Here is a 24,174-nt window from a genome sequence, read left to right as displayed (position 1 = left end):
TAAGCAAATTGTATTCTATTTGCCACCTGCACGGCAGCTGGCTTCTGTTCATTGGGCAGTTTTCCTTATCGCTTCCACAACCAATCCTCCCTCCAGGGAGACACCTGCTTATAACGGCTATTGAATGTCCCTGCATGACTGATAAGAACTACAGCATTCCATTGGGAGATGTGAGCCCAGAGGGAGGAGCCAAGCATTCCTACCTGGATATAATCTGGAGATTCTGGAACACCAGCACGGCTTCTCCACTGGATTCCCAGAGGAACAGCAGCTGCCTCTTCCACTGGACCTTCAGAGGAAGAGACTGCACCTTTCTCCAGGATCCCTGCTCCAGCAGAACCACCCCTGACACTGCAGGAGGGCTGAGCCACAATTCCAATGGGACTGCTGCCAACACCCTGACCCACAGTGTCACAGACATCTTTTCATTAAAAATCCTTTCTTAGGATTTTTCTTCCTGAGAAGCTGAGAGGCTTCAGGAACAAAATGTAAACAATGTTTATCTGCTGCTGTGGAATGCAACAGGTGCATCTGTGATTGGCCCATCTTGGATGTTTAGAATTAATGGCCAACCACAGCCCAGTTAGCTTGGACTCTCTGTCTGAGACACAAACCTTTATTATTCATTCCTTTCTATTCTTAGCTTAGCTAGCCTTCTGAGGAGAACTTTTCCTTCTATTCTTTTTAGTATAGTTTTAATGTAATATATATCATAAAATAATGAATCAAGCCTTCTGAACATTGAGTCAACATTCTCGTCTCTTCCCTCACCTGAAAACCCCTGTGGTCACACACAGGGTGTCAGGTTGTGTTCTGACTCTGTCAGTGTTGTTTTAGTTTACTGCATTGTTTATTTTATCTTTTTATTTTCTTTCCTATTGAAGAACTGTTATTCCTGCTGCCATATTTTTAGCTTGAGAGCCCCTTAATTTAAAATTTATAGCAATTCAGAGGGAAGGGTTTAACAGTTTCCACTTCAGGGGAGGCTCCTGTCTTCTTAGCAGACACCTGGTTTTCCAAAACAAGACAATTGCTATTCCCAAATATTTCTTATAAAGCTCTTTCCAGCGGTGGGAACGCTGTGTTGGTGCATTCCAGGGGCCTCCCAGGCTGTTTCCCTGCTGCACAGCCCATTTCCATTGGAGGCATTTGGGAATTGCTACAAAATTTAGTGAAGCAAGGAGGTCTAAGAGAGATGGAATTGTTCCCTGTGAGGGTGGGCAAGTGTGACCGTGTTCACAGTGGTTTTCAGATTGGGGAAGAGACGAGGATCTGACTCCATGTTTCAGAAGGCTTGATTTATTATTTTATGATATATATTATATTAAAACTATACTAAAAGAATAGAGGAAAGGATTTCATCAGAAGGCTGGCTAAGAATAGAAAAACAAAGAATGATAACAAAGGTTTGTGGCTGGGACAGAGAGTCTGAGCCAGCTGACTGTGATTGGCCATTAATTAGAAACAACCACATGAGACCAATCCCAGATGCACCTGTTGCATTCCACAGCAGCAGATAACCATTGTCTACATTTTGTTCCTGAGGCCTCTCAGCTTCTCAGAGGAAAAATCCTAAGGAAAGGATTCTTCATAAAAGATGTCTGCGACAGGCAGGCCCTGGCACAGCGTGTCCAGAGCAGCTGGGGCTGCCCCTGCATCCCTGGCAGTGCCCAAGGCCAGGCTGGACATTGGGGCTGGGAGCAGCCTGGGACAGTGGGAGGTGTCCCTGCCATGGCAGGGGTGGCACTGGCTGGGTTTAAGGTCCCTTAAGGTCCTTTCCAACCCAAACCTCTCAATGACCTCATTTCTCCACCTGCCTGCACCCCCCCAGATCTCTCCAAGCTGTGCCAGGTTTTTTGGAGCTGCAGGAACAGAATTCCATGGACACGTTGCTGGTCCTTCTGTCCCTCCCTTCCACCCGAGTGCTGGGAGCACTGAGCCGTGAATTCCAGGAGAAAGATGGGATGAATCCTGGCAGGAACATGTGCTGGGAGCCCAGCAGGATCTCCATGCCCACAAGGAGCCACTTTGGAGCACTCCATAAATTTATTACAAACCCAGGAGCCAACTCCCCTCCATGGCTTTGCCCTGGTTTCAGCTGCTGAAGGGTTTTTAAAGGGAAAAAGGAAAAAAAAAATCCCAAACCTCACAATCCCAAGCCTTTTACAATCATTTTATCCAACTTTTCCCCCACTCTGGAGCCAGGAATTCCTGCCTGGGAATCACAGTTAATTGGATTATAATGGGCCATTCCTCCTGATTTAATAAAGCAGAGGAAAGTGGGGATGGCAGCAGTGTGCTCCCAGGATTGGGAACAGCTCCAGTTCCTAATTTACACTCCAACTTTATTATTGAAAAAATGTCAAGCTCCAGGGGTTTGGGGAGGAAGTTTGCCTAGAATTTGCTTTATTCCAGGAAGAAATGATAGAATTGGGAAAAGAAGAGTGGAACAATTAATGAAAAAAATTTAAAATTCCAGCTACCACTGCTTGAAATTACAGGAGGGAAAAGAAGGAAAAGAGAGAATGAGAAGTCCCAGAAGTGCTGAGAGGGAAGTGAAGGAGCTGTGTCATCCCAGAGGTTTGAAGGGAGGCATTCAGGGTTTCAGCAGGACAGAAATGCAGGGCCCTCACTCCCAAGGACACCAGGATGGAAGGGGGATCTGGGGAAAGGCAATCAGGGAAGGGTGGAAGTGCTGGAAAGGGCCAGAGAGCAGGAATGCAGGAAAAATGGGGATTCCAACATCAAGCAGCCCTGCTGGGAGCCCTGAGCACACTGGGCTGGGCAACTGGGGGGGACAATTCCCACCTTGGGAGCTGAGGGTTCATTTTTAAAGCCTGGGATTTAGGCAGGATTTTCCCAACCAGTTCCTGGCCCCACAGGAGTCCCTACAACTGGACAGAGGGGATCCTCATCCCTGAGAGCATCTCTGCATCTCAAAGGACATCCCTGCATTCCAGAGAGCATCCTGGCATCCCACTAACCCAAAGGGTACCCCTGCATCCCAAAGGACATTTCCCCATCCCAAACGACATCTCTGCATCCCAAAGAACATCCCACCATCCCAAAAGGCATCTCTACATTCCAAAGGGCATTCCCCCATCCCAAAGGGCATCCCTACATTCCAAAGGACATCCCCCCATCCCTGCATCCAGGCCAGTTCCAGCCTGGCCTCCTGCATGGACAAGGAATGGGAGATCAGCCCTTAGATGCCATCCAGCTGCAAAACATCTGGACAAGCAGCAGCTCCCAGGCAAGCTGAGCCCTTTCCAGGGTAAATAACCCAGAGCAATCCCTGTCCATGCCCATTTCCATTATAAATAACCCAGAGGAATCCCTGTCCCTGCCCCTTTTCCAGGATAAATAATCCAGAAAAATCCCTGTCCATGCCCCTTTCCAGGATAAATAACCCAGAGGAATCCCTGTCCATGTCCCAGAGCCATTTCCAGGATAAATAACCCAGAGGAATCCCTGTCCCTGCCCCTTTTGAGGACAAATAACCCAGAGCAACCCCTGTCCCTGCCCCTTTCCAGGACAAATAACCCAGAGAAATCCCTGTCCATACCCTTTTCCAGGATAAATAATCCAGAGCAATCCCTGTCCCTGCCCCAGGATGGGTGCTGCTGCTCCACACAAGAATCCAGCAGCTTCCCTCCATCCCAGCTCATGGAAAATCTGCAGCCAGGCTGGGAAAAGCAAACAGAGGAGAAAAAGCTCAACCCAGTTCCAGTTTTATCCCTCCTGCTGGGAAAAGGGATGGGTTCCAGAGCCAGCCCGGGATGCTGCAAGGCCCTGCTGGCACCATCACTGCTCCCAGTGGGAACAGCCCCAGTGGCCCAGGGAATTCAGGATAAATGACAGCATAAAAAACATGGCCAAAAGGAAGAGAGCTCCAGTGGGAACAAACTCCAGGGATTTCAGAATAAAGGGAATTCTCCTGAACTGCAGCAGAGGGAAGGGCAAACCCCACAGCCTCAGGCTCCCAAGGGAACAAACCCACGGGCACTGGGAGCCCAAATCCCTCTGATCCCCACCCTGCATCCCTGGATTTCCTTCTCCTGCCCACAGCAGTGTCCCAGGGCACTCCATTCCAGGAATTCCCACTCTTTGTGCAGTCCCATGCAGATCCTGGAGCAATTTGCAAACATTAATTAAGCCCTGGCAGCATCCCAGAGTGGGCGGGGACTGTAAGTGTGTCTTTAATTACATTAATTCTGCTCAGGGTGGGCAGTAATTATTGGCAATCTATTCCAGGACTCAAACAAACCCATGGTAATGATTGCACCTTCAGCACCTGGAATCCCCTGGATGGATGGATGGATGGATGGATGGATGGATGGATGGATGGATGGATGGATGGATGGAATAAATGGAAAAGGGAAAAAGCAGCAGGTTGGGGGAAAAAAACACAGGAAAGTCCTGCTAAAAATCCTTCCTATTCCTGCAGCTGAATGCTCCTCTCCAAAAAAATCCTGTCCCTCCTCTCCCAATCACTCCCATCCCTCAATCCCCAAACACTCCCATCCCTCAATCCCCAATCACTCCCATCCCTCCTCTCCAGAAAAATCCCTGCTCAAGAAAAGGGGTTTGGTTTGTGCTCCAGCCCAGCCAAACAGGGAGCAGCTCATGGAGGAAGTGGTGAAACTCAGCTGAATCCTTTCCTCACTGAAGTGATATTTTTCCTGTCCTTCCAGAAATCTCAGTTCCCACATTCATGGTGAAGTGAGGAGTTGGATTCATGGATCCTTGTGGATCCCTTCCAGCCCAGGAGATCTATGAATCCAGGAGATTCCCATCCCAGAATCCTGCCCAGGCCTTGGTCAAACCACCAGGGGTGCAGGATTCCAACAGCTGCCTGCAGCTGGAGCTGCACCTGGAGCTAAAACCTGGAGCTGTTCTTGGATCTACACCTGGATCTATACCTGGAACTGCACCTGGAGCTGCTCTTGGATCTACACCTGGAGCTGCACCTGGACCTAAAACCTGGAGCTGCACCTGGATCTGAACCTGGAGCTAAAACCTGGATCTGAACCCGGAGCTGCACCTGGATCTGAACCTGGAACTAAAACCTGGATCTGAACCTGGAGCTGCACCTGGATCTAAATTCTGGATCTGCACCTGGAACTAAAACCTGGATCTGCCCTGGAGCTGCTCTTGGATCTGCACCTGGATCTGCCCTGGATGTGCACCTGGAGCTAAAACCTGTAGCTGCACCTGGATCCAGAGGCACTGGGACAGAGTGTGGGGTGCAAAGGAGTCCAGCCCAGCCCTGCTCTACCCAAATTCCGTGGGATTTTCACTCCTGACTCCCTGCACAGCCACACATCCACAACCGCTCTGTCCTGCTCCTGCTGCAGGGACACTCCTGCCACACCTGGACAGAGCCTCCAGGGAGTCACTCAGGATTCCAAGGAGCTGGAGCTGCTGGAGCAGGTGCAGAGGAGCCACGGAGCTGCTGCAGGGCTGGAGCCAGGCTGGGGGTGTTCCTGGAGCAGGAATCTGTGTCCCAGAACAGCCTTGGGGACAGATCCCATTACCTGGGCACTCTGAGCTGCCTGGCAGGGTTTGATTCCTTATTCCAGTTTGTTCTGTTGGGGGAAGAAGTCAGGCATGGGGTCACTGTCATGAGGGACATCACTGCAGGTTCTCGAGGTGACACTGCCATGGTCCAGAAGGACCTGGAGCTGCTGGGATGAGTCCAGAGGAGGCCCCAGAGCTTCTCCATGTTAGGATATAAAACTGCCACAGAATGGCAGCGACTCATGTTCATGTTTTCTGTGCAAACAATAAATTGTCCATCCAGAGACAATAAACGCATGAAGTTTCAGAGACAACTAATAGATGTGGAACTAGTTAAAGCTGGAGTAACCAACAGTAGTAGTAATCACTTCCTGTCTAGCTGTTTCACTGGTGCTCTTCAATTCCAATTCTTTTCAAAAAGATTACCAAAATATATGGTAACCCTTTTGTAAAGTCTCTTCTTACTTGGAGAGAGAGACCCCTGACTTACAGGAGCCCCTGTGAGCCAGGCTGGGGGAGCTGGGGTTGCTCACCTGGAGAGGAGAAGCTCCAGGGAGAGCTCAGAGCCCCTTGCAGGGCCTGAAGGGGCTCCAGGAGAGCTGGAGATGGACTGGGGACAAGGGATGGAGGGACAGGACCCAGGGAATGGCTCCCAGTGCCAGAGGGCAGGGATGGATTGGATATTGGGAACTGGGAATTGTTCCCTGTGAGGGTGTGTAGGCCCTGGCACAGAGTGGCTGCCACTGGATCCCTGGCAGTGCCCAAGGCCAGGGTGGACACTGGGACACCCTGGGACAGTGGGAGTTGTCCCTGACACGGCAGGGGTGGCACTGGGTGGGTTTAAGCCCCCAGCAGCCCAGGCCCTGCTGCTTTCCTTGCTCCATGGATTCCTTTGGGATCCCTGCAGCTCTGGGACCCCTGGGCTTTGTCCTTCTCCTCCCACAGCTCTTGGCCCCTCTCAGCACCCACCAGCTCAGTGCCAAACTCATCCCTGCTTCCATTCCCCAGCCCAAGAGAACCCCAAATCCCCTCAGCACCCAGCTCTGCAGGAGATGAAGAACCCCAAACCCCCAGGGAACCACCCCAAACCCTTCAGGCCATCACAGACAGCATTGGGGCAGCACCTGGCAGAGCCCACCCTGGATTCCTCCTTGGATTCTGCCTCCAGGAACCCAAAATCAGCAGGATTCCCCCAGGATGGGAGAACAGGCCTTGCTTTCACCCCAGGCAGGTCCCTGAAGTGGCACTGGGACAATCTGGGGGCACATTCCAGGCTCCAGCCCCACGTTCAACACCACCCACGGCCCTTCCAAAGGCAACACCACCCCCAAGGCACAGCTCTGTTTGGAAGTGAAGCCGAAAATAAAGAATTAAAATAAAAATATGAGAGAATAAAGGTGGAAAAGGGAATGGCATGAAACAGTTTGTGGGTGGGTGAGGAAAATCCCCAAATAAACAACCCCACATCCTGAAATTCCTCTGCAATAGATTGTGGTGGTGGTAATTAAGGTCCTTGCAGCTGTTCCAGAATTCTTCTCTGCCCTCCCACCAAACCAAACCCAGGGCTGAAATGTCCCATTCATTTGGTGGGATTAAGCTGAGCTTCACCCTGGGATCCACAGAGGATTCTCAACCACAATTACAGCCCCACCTGAGGGGGATGTCAGCAATATCCATCAGATTTTCAAGCAAACACACAGGAATATTTTTAAAAAGCAGCACTGAGATCTCTGTGCAGCTCCCACCCCATGTAATCCCTGCTCTGGGGAGAAATTAAATGGTTTAACAAGAAATAACTGAGCAAATCAATCCACGAGCAAGTATTGACTGCAGAGCCTTTGGAACAGCCCAGAAATCCAAGGATTTCATGAAGGATGGCACCAAACCCTGCCACAGCTCCCCAGGCAGAGGCCCAGGTGACAATTGGCTTTGGGGAGTTATTAAATCAGGAGAGCATTAACCCCAAACCCCAGGCCATGAACACACCCCAGGATGTTGGATCCGCTCATTAATTTCTCAGGATGAAAAATCCCAGGAAGAAAGAAATCAATGAGCACAGGACAGGGCAAGCAAGATGAATATTCCAGAGACAAAGAGCTCAGAGGGATAAATCAACCCCAAATCCAGGGAATGCAGAGCAGAGCAAAATCCAATTCAACACGAGCCTCAGCTCCTCCCAGATAGAGTCACTCCATGGAAAACAGCTCCTCACTCACTGAGCTGCCCATTCTGGCACTTGGATTTGGGTTTTGGGAGAAGTTTAGAAGGCCAGGAGGTGCAGGATGCTTCCTTCCCTCGGAATCAGCACGTGGGCAGCTGGGAAGGTTGGATTTATCCAGCTCCAAGCATTCCTGGGTGGTTTTAAAGCCCATCCCTGGCAGTGTCCAAGGCCAGGCTGGACAGGGCTTGGAGCACCCTGGGATGGTGGAAGGTGTCCCTGCCATGGCTTTACGGTCCCTCCCAACCCAAACCATGCCAGGATTCTTGGATAACCACCCCAACAGCCCAACTTCATCTCCAGCCTAAAATAAGTAAAGCCACACCTCGACTGAGGACAGGAGACTCCACCTGATCCATTCACAAACCCTGATCCTTCTAGAAAACACTGACAGGGACATCAAACCCCTCCTGGAGCAGGCCAGGAAATAACTCAGAGCTGAGCCCTCCTAAATGGAACAAATCTGGATTTATCATCCCAAGCTCCAAAGATCACTGCAATCCTATATTTCCATTTCTTAAGGAATAAAAGCAACACTTCCCACACTGTTGGGATTTCTGGGCTCATTCCCCAGTGTCCTCTTCCTTTTCCATGTCACCCACAACACCCAACACCTCTGCCCCCATGGTTTGGAGGGGCTGGGAGGAGCAGGAGAGGGAATCTGCTGTGGAGATGGGCTGGGAGGAGCAGGAACGTCCTGGGTAGAGCTGGAATCACTCACAGGAGAGCAGCTCCTTCCCCCAGCCCCTTTGCTCCGCTCCACATCTCAGCCAGGACTCGTTTGCTCCAAATCCCCTCTGCTTTGGGCTTTTGCACAATTTGGATTGTGCAAATCCCCAGGAAAGCCTCACCTCCTCCTGGTCTTTTGGCCCAGAAGATGCTCTTGGAGCACCTGAGCAGGTTAGGGCTAAAACCTCTAAAAATTCTCTTTACACCCCCATTTACTTCATTTGCATTTATCTTTTCACACATCCTGCCTCATTCCTGTGCTCAGCTCACACCACAGGATTTTCCTGCCTCTCCTTGGGGTTCTCCCTCCAAATCCAGGAAGAGAAGCAGAAGCCCAAATAGCCCAGACAGGAGGGGCTCAGCCCCATAGGAAAGCTCAGCCCTGGGTATGGCACCTCCATCCCACAGACACACCTATTCCTTCCTTCCAGCTTTTCCTGAGTTGGATGCTCCTCTCCAAAAAAATCCCATCCCTCCTTTCCCAAACACTCCCATCCCTCAATTCCCAAGCACTCCCACCCCTCAATTCCCAATCACTCCCATCCCTCCTCTCCAGAAGAATCCCTGCTCAAGAAAAGGGGTTTGGTTTGTGCTCCAGCCCAGCCAAACTGGGAGCAGCTCCTGGAGGAAGTGGCCAAACTCAGCTGGGGGAAAATCATAAATAAAACGGGATTTTGGGGCAGTGCCCTGTCCTGAGCTCTGGGGACACTCCCAACCACAGGAATTGTTTCCTGCAGGCTCCACAGGGAACAGCTCTCTCCACCTGTGGTTCCCAGGTGGAAAAGCTCCTCAGCATCCCCTCAAGGACAAGGCAGAGGTCACTCCCTCCCCTGTTCTGTCACACAGGAGGAGGAGGAGGGATGTGCTGGGACACAAGGAGGTGGCACCGACCCCCCTCACCTGCAGAGCTGGGGCAGGGAAAGCAGATCCAGGTGGTTCCTGGCACAGGGACTCCCCTCTCCCTCCACCCTGGAGCCACACAGCCCCTTTTGGGATGGGAAGGATATTTTTCCCTGTTTCCTCAGCTGAGCAATGCCCTCAGTGCTGTGAGCTCCAGGGATCACACCCCCAATTCCTCCCTCCCAGCCTCGGGGAGAAGTTTCTGGGACATTTCCAGGATGGCTGGAGGAGACCCTACTCCTCGGGCAGCCTGGTGGCAGCTGCAGAGCTGGGAGTGCCCAATTCCATCCCTGAGGAGCTCCTGCAGCACCCCCAGAGCAGCCTCGGACACAGCAGCACTCCAGGATTTATCCTGGCCGGGACAGCAGGACCCTGGCCAGGTTTGCTGCACCTTGGAGGAGTGAGGGCTCGGTGAAATTCGCTGTCAGCCCTCCCTGGCACCGGCAGATCCTGCCCTGGCACCCAGGAGGGGGAGGCAGCTTTTCCCCACTGCCCACCGCCTGTCCCTGCTGTAATTCCCGAATTTCCTCGTCCCACGGTACCGGATTGTCCTGCTGGAAAGGACCTAAAAATCCGTTTTTATCTCGGATTTCCCCCCAGCTGTGCCGCTCCCGCTCACAGCAGCAGCTGCTGCCTGCACGGCCGGGGCAGCTCCTCCATCCCTCCTCCCCTGCACAGTTCAGCGGCTGCCGTGACAAGCCCAAAGGGACAATTCCGTCTCATTTCCCGGCTGCATCCCTGGGATCCAGCTCGCAGGCAGAGTTTGCTCTGTCCCCACAGACCCCAGCCCCCGTTTAAGGATGCTCAGCCCCGCAGAGATCAGCGCACCGGAATATTCCAGCACCACCAGCATCCCGCTGCTCCCGGGCATCCTTCACGTGTGTCCAACACACCAGAGCTCCCAACAGTCCCACCGGGATCCTCCCAAGCACGGATCCCGCTCCTAGCCGTTTGTAAAGCCCGGCCCCGAGCTTTGGGGTTGATCCAAGCCCCGCTGGTTAATCGGGGATCAAACACCTTTGGGATCAGCTCGGCTCAGCAAAGCTCCGCATCCCAAAGCGCTCCAGGGGTCCCAAAGGAGCGGATCCAGGGGATGGATGCACGGGGAGCCGAAGGAGCCCGAGCACAGCAGAGCCCGGCGGGATGGGCAGGGCTGGGCCGGGGGACCTCGGCTCGCACTGGGGAAAAATCTGAGTGCGACTACGCTGGGAGCAACGCGGAACGTGGGCAGGCAGCGGCGGGGATGGTGCGACATTAATTTAATTATTTCTCATTACAACCCAAGGCAGCAGCCAGCTCCTCACACGCCAGACAGTCACCCCTTAAACCAGAGAGCATCACTTGGCGCCGGTGCAAAAACCAGCGGGAGGGAAAGCGCTCGGTGGGCAGCGACCCGCAGGGAGCTCCCGGGCCGGGGGGAACCTCCCGGCCCTGCGGGACCTGCCGGATGCTGCCGGACGCACCGGGACCCGCTGGACCCTCCGGAACCTGCCGGACACACCGGGACCTGCCGGACACAGCAGGACCCACTGGACTCTCCAGAATTTGCCGGACACACCGAGACCTGACGGACACACCGGGACCCTCCGGGACCGCTGCGACCCCGGAGCGCTCCGGGCACGATGGGCAAAGGCGCAGCGAGCGGCGGGGCCGGGAGCGGGACACGGAGCGGAACCGACACCAACCAAGAGTCCCTTAAAGCGACATCAGTCAGGGGTGCCCTTGGACCGACACGATCGGGGAACAGGGACCGGGACCAACACGAGCCGGGGATCCCTCGGACCGAGAGGAGCCGCAGACACGGAACAGAACCGACATGACCCGGGGGTCTCTTGGACCGCCACGAACCGGGGACAGAACCGACACGACCCAGGGGTCTTGGACTTGCACGAACTGGGGACACGGACAGAACCGACATGACCCGGGGGTCTCTTGGACCGACCCGAACCGGGAACAGAACCAACACGACCCGGGGGTCTTGGACCGACATGAACCAGGGGCACGGACCAGAACCGACACGAACCGGGGCTCTTGGACTAACACGACCTGGGGTTCTCGTGTACTGACTCGAACCGGAGACATGGGCCAGAACCGCCACGATCCAGGGCTGTTGGACCGACACGACCCGGGGGTCTCTTGGACTGACTAGAACTAGGGACATGGACAGAATCGACACGATCCAGGGCTCTTGGACCGACAGGAACCGGGACCAGACCGACACGACCCAGGGGACCCCGGACAGCAGCCGAGAGCAGGGGATGCTCCCGGCGCGCACTCACCGCGGAGAAGTTGTGCGGGCCGCAGAGCTCGCCGCGGTACTTGCAGGACAGCAGCATGTCCTCCAGCTGGTGGCCCAGGCGGTCCATGAAGTCGGCGCTGATGCCCTCGTAGTGGCGGGGCGGCAGAAAGAGGCGGAAATCGGCCAGTTTGGCGAACCAGCGCAGCCGCGCCTCGTCGGCGCGCAGCAGCTCGGTGAGCAGCGGCCGCGCGGTGCGGTTGGGCAGCAGCAGCCCCAGCCAGTGCCCCGCGTAGTACAGGTCGCCCTTGGAGAGGCGAGGGAAGCGCAGCGGGTTGTTGTTGCACAGCGTGACGGCGGGGAAGGGCAGCTGGCGGCTCCACTCGGTGCGCACGCGGGTGTGCGAGGGGAAGGCGAGCCAGTGCAGCAGGCGGTCGGAGGACCAGGCCAGCAGCAGCCCCAGCGCCGTGCAGAAGGCGAGCACCCAGAGCGCCCGGCGCGCCGGCGCCGCCCGCGCCGAGCACATGAGGCGCAGCCCGTGCAGCCGAGTGCGCAGCGCCGGCGCCCGGCGCCCCCGCGCCATGGGCGCTCCCCTCCTCCTCCTCCTCCTCCTCCTGCCGCTCGTCCTCCTGCGGGCCGGGCTCAGGGCGAGCAGCGCCGCGCCATCCCCGGGCCCCCCGCCGGCTGCGGCCCCGAGCGGCGGGGGCAGCGCCCGCGGGCGGCCCGCGGCCCCGAGCTGCGCGGCGGGCGGCAGTTCCGGCAGCGCGGCATGCCGGGCCCGGGGCCACCGGGGCCACCGGCGCCGCCCGCACCGCCCGCCCCTGTCCCTGTGGCTGCCCCTGTCCCTGCCCGGCCGCGCCGCTCACATCCCGCGCTGCCGCGCCCCGCCCGACACCGGCACCGACCGAGCCCCGCCGCGACCCTGCCGGGCTCCGAGCCCGCGGACCCCGGGACCCCGGCGGGGAGAGCGCTGCGGGACCCACGCGCTACCCCCGGCCCGCGCCCGCCCGCCCCGCGCCGCGCCCGCCCCGCGCTGCCATCGCCGAGCGCTCCGCCGGGCGCGCCCCGGCCAAGGGCTGCGAGCAGCAGGAGGAGGAGGAGGAGGCTGAGGAGGAGGAAGACCGGGACGAAGCTTGCCGAGGTGCCAGTCCCGGCCGCTCGGCGCTCGGGAGGCGGAGGGAGCGATGCTCGGCGCCGATCGCGCTGCTGCTTTCCCGGAGTAGCCCCCCGCTCCTCCTCCTCCTTCTCCTCCTCCTCCTCCTCCTCCGCCCCCCGTTATCCCCCGGCTGCCGCCGGCCCCGGCCCCCCCGCTGCCTCCTCCCTCCTCCGGCAGGAGTTTGTTTTTCTGCTTTTCAGCCAGCCCCGGGGGAGAACATAATATCAAGGAAAGCCGGGGGTAACGGAGGCGAGGCTTGCAGCGGGCTCCCTGCGGCCGCTGCGATCCGGGGAGGGGGGATGGATTGCGGGGGGCTCCGGGCTCGCTGCTCCCCGCGCCTCGGCTCCATGGAGCGGATGGGAAAGGCACAAACGCGTTCCGGGAAGCATCGCCCCCGCCCCTCGCTGCCCCTCACCCCGAGCCTGAGGAGCCCTTCGGGGTCAGAGGCTCCTCCTGCCCTGATCGGACACCAAAAGCCCCTTTCCCTTAACACCCCGTGCGACGGGAATAACTCGGGATGTGGATTGGCATCTCCTCGGCATTGCTGAGCTCGGATCTCTGCAAGCGGCTGCCGTTACCTTCATTTTGCTTTCAAACAGTACAGAGAAACATTCCTCTAATTGTGTCCAATTAAGCCGTAAGTGCCGGTAACTGCTCCGAATCCCCTCTGATATATTTTTTTTTTCTCCCTCGGAATTAATTTTCCCTGTGCATTTGGAGCCGTATATTTTTACCCAATAGATGGAGTCGTTACAGCCTGCTTCTCTCCAGCCTCTCCCGGCGAGTTGCTTTTTTTATTGTGCCAAAGCTGCGAACGTGCAGCAGCCGCGGCTTGGAGGGCAGCCGGCCCAAAATCCCGCTCCTTGTCCTAAAACATGGGGGGAAAACGGGACCGAGAGGCTGAGCCTGAGCCCTGCAGGGCGGGGGCGGTGGCAGCAGCACAAACATTGCCTGAGCTCAGCCAGGTGCCCTCAGATAACTCGGCTGCTTTTTCCCCAGCTCGTGTCCATGCTCGGGAGCATTTTCCTATTTTTTAGCAGTGCTCGTGAGCAGTGAATCCTTCCCATCAGCCCAGCACCGGCCGTGACCTTTCAGAACCGAGTTCCCGTCTCCATGCCAGCAGCATCTCTGGCAGCTCCAGGGAGCCTCTCCTGCCGTTTTCCCGGCGGATCCCGGCTCGTTTTTCCCCGCCGCCTGTTGAAAGCACTGGGAGTTTTTCCCCTTGGCTCCCTCTCAGGATAATCAACATCCCAAGTGCTTCCCCACCGGGTGGGCCGGGGCTGTTTTATCCATGATTTATTGCCACAAACGAAAGGAAATAAAAGGTGCTCGACCATGAACATCCTCCCGAGTTCCCTCCTTCTCCACGCTCATCCCAGCCCTGTGGCACAGCTTTCTCTGGCAGGCAAAGCCCAGCCCTGCACTGGCTTCACTTTCAGCTCTTTCTCTTCACCAAAAGGTATTTCTTTGGTTTTTTTCGGTTTTTTGTTTTTTTCGGTTTTGTTGGGCAGGTGCAGCCTGGCAAAAGCGGCTTGTGAAGGAAAGAGCAGCAGCTTTGCATGGGAAGCAGCTTTTCCTGAAATCCACTCCAAATGATCCACTCATATCTCCTTGATTTATTAGAGGGAAGCAATTTTTCTAAATTAGCTGGCAAAGGGTGGTGGGATGGCCAAGGCCAGCTGGAGCTGGAATCCAAAAGGTTCCCCACAAAAACATTCCAAAACCAAAGCAAACCTGAGGATGAAATTCCCACGTATCACCTGGTGGGACATGGCCCCAGCCTCTGGAAATTCTCTCCATGTTTGCAGTTGTTTGGGAAAGCAGCTCATTCCCTGCATCCGAGCCCTGGGTGATTCCTCAGGCAGCCACAGCAGCTCAAAGGCTGATTGGACCTAATTAAGTCCAATAAGAAATAATTGAGCTGATCCAGAAATATTGCTAATTCACCAACAAGTCACTTGAAAATTATCCCTTGAGCTGGGTGAGTTTCCTCCTTCTGGGGGAGAATGGATTGGGGGTTCTGTAGTTTGACAAATTCAGTGAATTATTGTGGGGAATCCCACCATTCCCCACCCAAAACATCCCCTGGGTGCCCTTGAAAGGGGACAGGAAGGCAAATTTTGAAAGTTGTTCCAAACAAAACCTTTGGCTTCTTTTGAAACTTAATTTTCACCTCAAACATCAACCTGGATGAAGACAAAAAAGATTAAAGAAAAGCTTGAAATCCCCTGGAAATGAAATTGTTTTTGTTCTGCTGGATAGTGTCAGTATTAGTATTAATATCTGTATTTATTAGTATTAGTATTTATCCTGGAAGGGGTATTAGTATTTACTATTATTAGTAGTATTTATTATTAGTAGTCGTATTTATTAGTCTTTTTGCTGGAAGGGAGCAAAGGGAGGGAGGATCCCCCTCCAAACTCCTCTCCCAGGTGATTTCAGCCTCCTTCCCTGGCCCTGTGTCCATTGGAGCATCCCAGGGGATTTCTGGGATTTATTCCCTTGCTCTCCTGAGCAGTTCCTGCTGGAACTGAGCTCATGCTGAGTGAGCAGCAGATTTATCCTGGGTATTATCCCTGTTTTTTTCCCCTGGGGTTGCCCCAGGCATGGAGGAGCTCTGGGACATCCTCTGCTCTGCTGAGCCTTTAAGGGACCAGAATCTGGGGGACAAATTACAGGGCTGGGATCAAATGGGGCAGGATGGGGTTTGGATTTTGGGAAACAATTCCTCCCTGGGAGGGTGGGGAGGCCCTGGAATAGAATTCCTACAGAGGCTGGGGCTGCCCCTGGATCCCTGGAATGTCCCAGGCCAGGCTGGATGGGGCTGGGAGCAGCCTGGGGCAGTGGGAGGGATCCCAGGGGTTGGGACTGGATGGGCTTTAAGGTCCCTCCCAACCCAACCTTTCCAGGATTCCCTGATCAGCCTTCATGGGCTGAATTTGGTGCTCCCAGAGCCCCTGCAATACAAAGATGGGGATTTTTGTCTCTCAGGTCCCCCTGGGCTGGGAATGGGATCTCTCTGCCGGCACAGAGCCATCCCCGGGGCAGGAGCAGAGCCTGGCACCGCTGGGCACAGCTGGCACAGCTGGATGTGCTCATCCTGCAGAGAGCCCTGCCTGGGCCAGGCTGGACTTTTGGGACATGGGGATGGATGTGACCCCACAGCTCTTGGGGACAGGTGTGACCCCACAGGATCTAAGGATGGGTGTGACCCCACAGCCCCTCCTGGGCCAGGTGTGACCCCAGAGCCCCCCCAGAACAGATGTGACCCCACAGGCTCTGGGGACAGGTGTGACCCCACATCCCAGGGTGTCGGGGCAAAATGAGCCCCAAGCCTGTTCTCCAGCCCCCAAACCTTCAGGAAGAACTCCCTGCTCTGCCCAACCCTGCAGAACCAATTCCTGCTGGAGGCACAAAGGCACAAAACATTGGAAATTGGGGTTTCCATGGAAGCCACGGCTCGGCCCTAAAGCCAGCCCTGCTGCCTCAGAGCCCAGAGATGTGACAGCCCCACCCTGGGCTGCAGAACTTGGGGAGCCCCCCAAACATCCAAGGGGGGGCTGCTGTTTTTTTCCTTGGCTTTGTTTCATTTTTCATGCAAATAAATTAAATAAATGCTTGGGCTTCCAGCTGGGAAATTCTCCCAAGGAATGGAGGGGATTTTGGGGGCTGCAGGAGTTTGGGGCTGTTTGCTTTGAGTGCAGGCAGGTGAAATATTCCATCCACCCCAAAATATTGGGAGCACATAAATAGTGCCAGGGTTTCTGCATCTGCTGCTTCACCCCAGCAGCACCGGAGGAGTAAAAACGTTGGGATTTCACAACCCTGTTCCAAAACAAAACAAAAGATAAAAAATAGGGAAATTTTGGATATTTCATTTCCTTGTGCATGTTTAAAGGAATAAACCTGGGAGAGATCAAACAAATGCCCAAGTGTGGTGTGGCTGCTCCTTTGGGAATTACACTGGGAATCCCAGCCTGGATAAGGGAAATAAAGTGGGATTTTCCAGGCTTGCACAGAAGAATCCATTGAGAAGATTTCAGGATCCAGATCCTGGCTGGGCTGTGGACCCTGCCCGTGGGGGTCCCTGATCCCAAAGGATCCCTGCACATCCCAAAGGATTTAATCTCATTCCTCTCAGCTTTTGGAGGGGACACAGGGCTGATCCAGGGGTTTAATTTGGGATCAGCTGTGGATTGAAGGTCCTGTCCTGTGCCACACATGGACAGATCTGACCCCACAGCCCTTGGGGACAGTAGTGACCCCACAGGGCTGTTGAATTGCCTTTAATTAGCAGGGTCTACTTTAATTGGTATTCCTGGCCTTCCTTAAAGCAATAAAAGGCTAATCCATAAATAAAGGTGTTTATAGAGATAGATATTTAAATACCTCCTCCTTTTCCTTCTGCAGGTAGGGAAGAGGAAGGATTTGGATCTATTTTAAGCTCACAGCTGGCATCCTCCCAATTATCTCCTTTTCTCCCCCCCATTTTCCATTTCACTGCTGAAGAAGTGAGGGGAGGAGGTGAAACAAATGGAAACACCTCTGGATTTGCGAAGGATGGATTTGAACAGGAATTCTTTGGAGCAAATGAAACAGCCAAGTTCTTGTGGCCTCTTCCTATCAAATTCCTTCTTTGCCATCAGGAATGGGGCACCCTGGACCTGCCAGGGAACAGATGTGACCCCACAGGCTCTGGGGACAGATGGATTTTGGGAAACAATCCGGGCCCAGCCCAGCTCTGCTCCAGGACTCTCTGTGGATTTTGGTGACCCCAGGGCTGGCCAGGAGCCTCCCCCTGTCCCTGGGGGCCCCAAAACTCTGTCCAGAGATTAAAAGAAGTCATGGAATGGTTTGGGTTGGTTTGAAATCTTAAATCCCCCCAGTGCCACCCCTGCCCTGGGACACTGCCAGGGCTCCACAGCTGCTCTGGGAATTCCATCCCAGCCCCTCTCCGCCCTCACAGGGAAGGAGTTTTCCATATTTGCAACCAAAATCTCCCCTCTGTCAGTGGGATCCATTCCCCCTTGCCCTGTCCCTGCAGGTCCCAGCCCACAGGCCCTGTGCAGATTTTGGGGCCCAGGACCCTCAGGATCCTGCAGGGCCTTTGGATGGGCTTGGCCAGCTCCCAAGAGGGACTGCAGCAGTGATGGGAACATCAAATATTAGCATCAAATCAATGTTGGCATCAAATCAGGCAATCCTGGAATGGTTTGAGTGGGAAGAGACCTCAAATCCCACCCAGTGCCACCCCTGCCATAGTAGGGACACCTCCCACTGTCCCAGGGGCTCCAAACCCCAATGTCCAGCCTGGCCTTGGACACTGCCAGGGGCAGCCCCAGCTGCTCTGGGAATTCCATCCCAGCCCCTCCCCACCCTCATAGGGAATGATTTTTCCTATTTGCAACCAGAATCTCCCCTCTGTCAGTGGGATCCATTCCCCCTTGCCTTGTCCCTGCAGGTCCCAGCCCACAGGCCCTGTGCAGCTTTTGGGGCCCAGGACAGGCCCAGGGCCCTCAGGATCCTGCAGGGCCTTTGGATGGGCCTTGCCTCCAGGAGGGACTGCAGCAGTGATGGGAACATCAAATATTATCATCAAATCAATGTTAGCATCAAATTAGGGAATCCTGGAATGGTTTGGGTGGGAAGGGACCTCAAATCCCACCCAGTGCCATCCCTGCCGTGGCAGGGACACCTTCCCCTGTCCCAGGGGGTTCCAAACCCCAATGTGCAACCTGGCCTTGGGCACTGCCAGGGGTGCAGGGGCAGCCCCAGCTGCTCTGAGAATTCCATCCCAGCCCTCCCCACCCTCCCAGGGAGGAATTCCCAATTCCCAATATCCCATCTCTGCCATTCCCTGTGTCCTGTCCCTCCATCCCAGGGGACAGTGCAGGGACACCGCCAGGTGAGGTGCTTGGTGCCCCATCCCTGAGCTTTTGGGGCACTTCCCCCCTTCCTTGGCGCTGCTGGAATTATCCTGGATCAGGGCAGCCAGAGGGGAAAGGGAAAAGAACAGCTTTTACAGGAGCCCTGAAGTGTGCAGGGAAAGGGGGAATCCATGGGACACATCCAGAGGCTGGGAAATGAATCCAGCTTCAGGAAGACAATGAAAATTTGAGTATTGAATATTGAGTATTGAGTATTGAATATTGAATATTGAATATTGAATATTGAGTATTGAATATTGAGTATTGAATATTGAGTATTGAATATTGAATATTATCTGTTTTCTGGCTCTCAGATACACAGATTATTGCAATTTTTCCCTGAACCTCTGAACTTCAGAGCCTGGGTTTTTTTTTTTTTTTTTTTTTGTTCCTGTTTATTCTCCTTTTCCTTTTCCCCAGTTCCTGAAGGGCTGGAATTGGCTGGCAGCTCCTGGCTGGGAGCTCCTGTTTTGGGTGCTGAGGGGCTGCAGGGAGGGGTGATGCTCTCTTGCTTCCCTTGGCACTTCAGCTACACTCCAAGGCTCCATGGCTGGGACCACTGGAGATGTTCTGCTTTAATTAAAGAGGAATCTCAGGAAGGAAAAACTTCCTGAGCTTATTTTGCTGTTCAAACCTGGCTTGCTCAAGTCTTTGGTCCTGAGATGTGGATGGAGCTGGTCCATATGGGATTGGGCACCTCCTACACCTTTATATGGGATTGGGCATCACCTTCATTTGGATTGGGTGTCACCTACACTTTTATTTGGGATTAGGCATCACCTACAGCTTCCTTTGGGATTTAGGCACCTCCTGCACCTTCATTTAGGATTAGGCAGGACCTACACCTGCACCATCACCTCTGGATGTGGCAGTGAGCTGTGGCAGGAAGAAATGTGGGAGGGAAATCCCAGCCTCCGTGTCCTGGGGAATTGTTCTGGATACCCCATGGGAATAAGCCTGGAGTGGGCTGGAGGCTCCTCTGCACCTGCCCTGACCCCAAATTTCACATTCCCAAGGGGAGCAGCACCTGGAAAGGAGGAGGCTGGAGCTTCCCAGCCCGTGGGTCACCCTGGGATATCCTGGAGGGTCGTGCTGAATGTTCCATGTCCTGCCCTGTACCTGGAGAGACAATTCCCTGCTAATTCCCCCCTTCCTGAACCTTTTTCCCTCCCTTTAAATTCACTGGACCTGGCAAATCCAGAGGAATACTGCTCTGTGTTTGAAGAGGGTGGAAAATTCTCTCTCTCAGGGAGTTTGGCTTCCAAACCAAGTTCAGGGAGCAATTCCTTAAGTTGAGGTTTATTCCTTGTCATTCCAAGGGATTTGAGGGCTCTCCTGGCAGGAGGAGAAAAGAGAAAAAGCCCTTTCCAGGTGGGAAAAGGGAAAAAGCCCTTTCTCCTCAAACCTGGAGATGTTTCCAATCCACAAGGCTGCCACATGCCTGCTTCTATGGCAGCAGGAGGGAAGTGGGAAAATGAAGTTTCAGATCCTGAAGGATTAAAGGAAGGGTCACCTCCACATCAGCCTCTGATCCCACAGCACCAGGATCATGCTTGGAAGTTTCTTTTGTTCCCTGAATCTGCTGGAAAACAAATATGGAACTCCTGGGCCAGACTGGAGTATCCACTTGGAGGCTGGGGCTGGAATTTTTGGGATTGAACAGCCCTGGAGTGGTCCCTGGGTCAGGGCCCAGAGCTGCCACTGAAACCTCCTCATTCCCAAATCCTGGGATTTGTGGCACAGGAATTGCAGGGAAATTTGCTGCTGCAAAATTTCCCATTTAGGGGTTGGAGTGATTGGCCCTGTGTCCCAGATTGCAAGGCAAGATGGTTTCTATTTACCATCTGTCAGAGGTGGGACAGTTGTCTTATGTTCATTGGGCAGTTTTCCTTATCTCTTCCACAACTGGGCAGACATCTGCTGATAACAGACTATTGAATGTCCCTGCATGGCTGATAAGAACTACAGCATCCCATTGGGAGATGTGAGCCCAGAGGGAGGAGCCAAGCATTCCTACCTGGATATAATCTGGAGATTCTGGAACACCAGCACGGCTTCTCCACTGGATTTCTCAGAGGAACAGCAGCTGCCTCTTCCACTGGATCTTCAGAGGAAAACTGCACCTTTCTACAGGATCCCTGCTCCAGCAGAACCACCCCTGACACTGCAGGAGGGCCGAGCCACAATTCCAATGGGACTGCTGCCAACACCCTGACCCACAGGGTGTCAGGTTGGGTTCTGACTCTGTCAGGGTTGGTTTGTGTTACTGCATTGTTTATTTCATCTTTTTATTTTCTTCCCTAATAAAGAACTGTTATTCCTGCTCCCATATTTTTCCCTGAGAGCCCCTTAATTTCAAATTTATAGCAATTTGGAGGGAGGAGGTTTACATTTTCCCTTTCAGGGGAGGTTCCTGCCCTCCTTAGCAGACACCTGGCTTTCCAAACCGAGACACACTGTGTGGGGAATGGTGGAATCCTGGAATGGTTTGGGTTAGGAGGGACCCTAAAGCCCCTCCTGTTCCCAGCCTGGGGACACCTCCCACCATCCCAGGGTGCTCCAGCCCCTCCAGCCTGGCCTGGGTCATGGCCAGGGATGGAGCAGCAGGGCTGGGGATGATTCCAGAGGTGGCACCCAGAGCTGGGGGCTTTGGGGACAGGAGAGGCCCTGTCACCATGATACACATCCTGAAAAATCCTCTTTGCCCAGGATTTTCTCCTGGGAAGCTGAGAAGCCTCGAAGAGGAATGAAAACAATAATTATCTGATTGCTGCTCCTGTTTGCTGCTTTGAAATGTGGCTTGGACATTGTTACCAACAGGTGAATGTTTGATTGGTTCCATGTGAATTGTTTTTAACTAATGACCAATCACAGTCCAGCTGTGTTGGACTCTGAGTCAGTGACAAGTCTTTTATTATTCATTCTTGTTAAGCCTTCTGATGTATCCTTTCTCTTTCTTTATAATAGCACTTTTAAATATAATATCATAAAATTAAAATTAAATTAAATTAAAATAAATCAGCCTTCATAAAATTCATAAAATTAAATAAATCACCCTTCTGAGAATATGGGGTCAAATTCTCATCTCTCGCCTCGTCCTGGGTACCCTCACAACATCACAGGACCCCAAGGTTTGGGGTGTTCCCGTCCCAGCTCATCCTTGCCAAGCACGGGGCTCACATTGGAGGAAATCAATTAATGCAATTACTGTAAAAACCCCTGCAGCACCTGTGGGATGAGGCTGGAAGTACAAACATGACCTGACGCTGCCCCCTGTGAGCTCCCAGACTCTGCAGAAACGGGGAAGAATCCAGAGCTCCTCCCGAGGGAAGCAGCCCCTTTCTGCTCACAGCAAAACCTCCCCCTCTCCGTCAAAAAAAGCTTCAATTCCTGTCAAAAATCTCTTCAAAGGATCCAATCTGACAGCCCCAAAGCTGCTCCAGTTCCTTGCAGATTCTGTGGGAATGCTGCCAGTGATCCCAGCAGGGCTCAGTCAGGCCATCTCCAGTGTGGGATCCCAGGTGGCTGCAAACTCCACACACCAGAGAATTTGGGAATTTTTACCCCTTTCCTGTGGATTCCCAGGGCTGGAGGCTGCAGGGTGGGTGCTGAAGGTCTGTCCCACTGCTGTCCCCGTCACCTCAGGCCCAGGGGCATCCACAGGGATCTGGGGAAGCAGGACAGGCTGGGGGCAGAGCAGGTAAGTGCCACCTGAGGAGCTGCCAAACTGAAAGGATCCAACCAATTTTCCTTTGGCAGCCTAATGGTGACAGCAGTTGTGTGGGAAGATTAATGGAGAAAAGGTTGGATAAAATAGAAGCTCCATCCTGAAGTTTTTCAGCTGCTTTTTTGCAGTTATGTAATTGTAAATGACATTGATTTTTATAAAAACCCACAAACAACACCAGGAAACTTGGAATGTTTCGGGCTGGATTCTGCTCCTGCTGCCAGCAGAGGAAATCTGGGGTTTTCTTGCATTTCAGGGCAGTTTCAGGCTGGTTTTTTCAGGGATCAGAAGCAGGATTTGGCTCTCAATAGCCTTGGAATGGCACTGGAGCCGTGAAGGGAGCAGAGCAGGGGCTGAGCTGCCACAGTCAGGGAATTGTCTGGGTTTGTATCTGGCCAAAATTCCCTGTACAGGCTGTTCCTGGATAGCCAGCACCAGCAGGGACCAGGATTGCTCCTGGTGTGGGCTCTGTCCAGCCTGGGTGATCCTTGTGACCTCCAGGAAAGGCCCCCCTGCCCTTCCTGAGGAGCTTTGGGGGTTCCTGGCTCCCATCCCACAGATCCAGATATGGGACCAAGGTTAAAGCCAGGGATGAGTTTTTAGGGGAATGGTGGGATTTGCTCTGAGGTTGGACTCAGTGACCTTTCCCAGCCTCTGTGATCCTGGGGTGGCACCTGCAGGAGCAGCAGGACATTCCCATTTCCATTCCCATTCCCATTCCCATTTTTATTCCCAGTCCCATTTCTATTCCCAGTCCCATTCCCAGTCCCATTCCCAGTCCAGTCCATTCCCTGTCCCAATCCCATTCCCATTTCCATTTCCAGTCCATCCAACCTGGCGGGACCTGGGATCACCCTCACGGCTCCTGGGCTCATAGGACTCTGCTCAATCCCTGTTGGATCTGACCCTGGGACACAGGGAAAGGGAAGACACTGGGAAAAATGGGAAATGATTCCTCAGTGTGCCTCAGTTTCCCTGGGACACAGTGAGAGGACACTGGGAAGAAATGGGAAATGACCCCTCAGAGTGCCTCAGTTTCCCCAGGTACAGCAGCAGCATTCCAGGCCCAGGCTGGGACAACGTTCAGGACCTGGCTCAGGTCAGTCCTGGCCTCTCTCCTGCCAGGACCCAGCCCCTGGGAGCTGCTCCCTCTCCCATTCCAGTCCTCAGGACTTTCATGAAATCATGGAGTGGTTTGGGTGGAAGGGACCTCAAAGCCCACCCAGAGCCACCCCTGCCATGGCAGGGACACCTTCCCTGTCCCAGGCTGCTCCAACCCATCCAGTCTGTCCTTGGGCATTGCCAGGGATCCAGGGCACCAATGGAATAACCCTTCCCATCTCCAGGGAAGAATTCCGTTCCAATATTCCACTAAAATCCACCCTTTTAATCCTTTCCTTTAATGCTTCCCTGCATTCTCCAGCCTTTGGCTCCTCTGATGCCTGACAATGAATATTTTTGTTATTAAACTGCAGCAGGAAAAGGTTCCTCCCTCCAGGAGGGAAGTTTGGAGTGGCTCTGCCTTGGCACAAAGATCTTGTCAGGATTTGTTTTCCTGGAGAGACATTCCCTGAAGGAATATCCTGAGTGTTCCTGGGGATGCGTGAATCCATTCCCTCCCCCTTCTGAGGTTTGCTCCAGGTGTAGAAGACACCAGGATGACATTTCCTGGTCTCTTCTGTTTCTTCTCTGTATTTTCCCCCAAAATATTGGATACACCAATATTCAGAACTCCTCTCTCCCCCTCTCTCCTCCTTTCCC

The 24,174-nt window shown here is 53.9% G+C and overlaps 1 protein-coding gene across 2 annotated transcripts in view; it reads right to left on the bottom strand.

The window, feature by feature from the left end:
- LOC135458624 (acid-sensing ion channel 2) overlaps positions 1-24,174 on the bottom strand; it is a 485,196-nt gene that overhangs the window by 69,304 nt on the left and 391,718 nt on the right. The window contains exon 1 of one of the 2 annotated variants that reach the window (XM_064733867.1): positions 11,647-12,447. The exons of the other annotated variant lie outside the window; for it this stretch is intronic. Coding sequence (XP_064589937.1) covers positions 11,647-12,186 — 540 coding nt within the window. The 5' untranslated portion in view covers positions 12,187-12,447. Of the gene's footprint in view, positions 1-11,646; positions 12,448-24,174 lie in introns of those variants that run through there. 2 annotated transcript variants of the gene reach the window in all.

Source organism: Zonotrichia leucophrys, chromosome 27 (genome assembly GCF_028769735.1).
Source record: "Zonotrichia leucophrys gambelii isolate GWCS_2022_RI chromosome 27, RI_Zleu_2.0, whole genome shotgun sequence".
Taxonomy (NCBI): Eukaryota; Metazoa; Chordata; class Aves; order Passeriformes; family Passerellidae; genus Zonotrichia; species Zonotrichia leucophrys.
The sequence above is the reverse complement of the archived record's forward strand: the minus strand, read 5'-3'. Positions and strand labels throughout refer to the sequence as shown.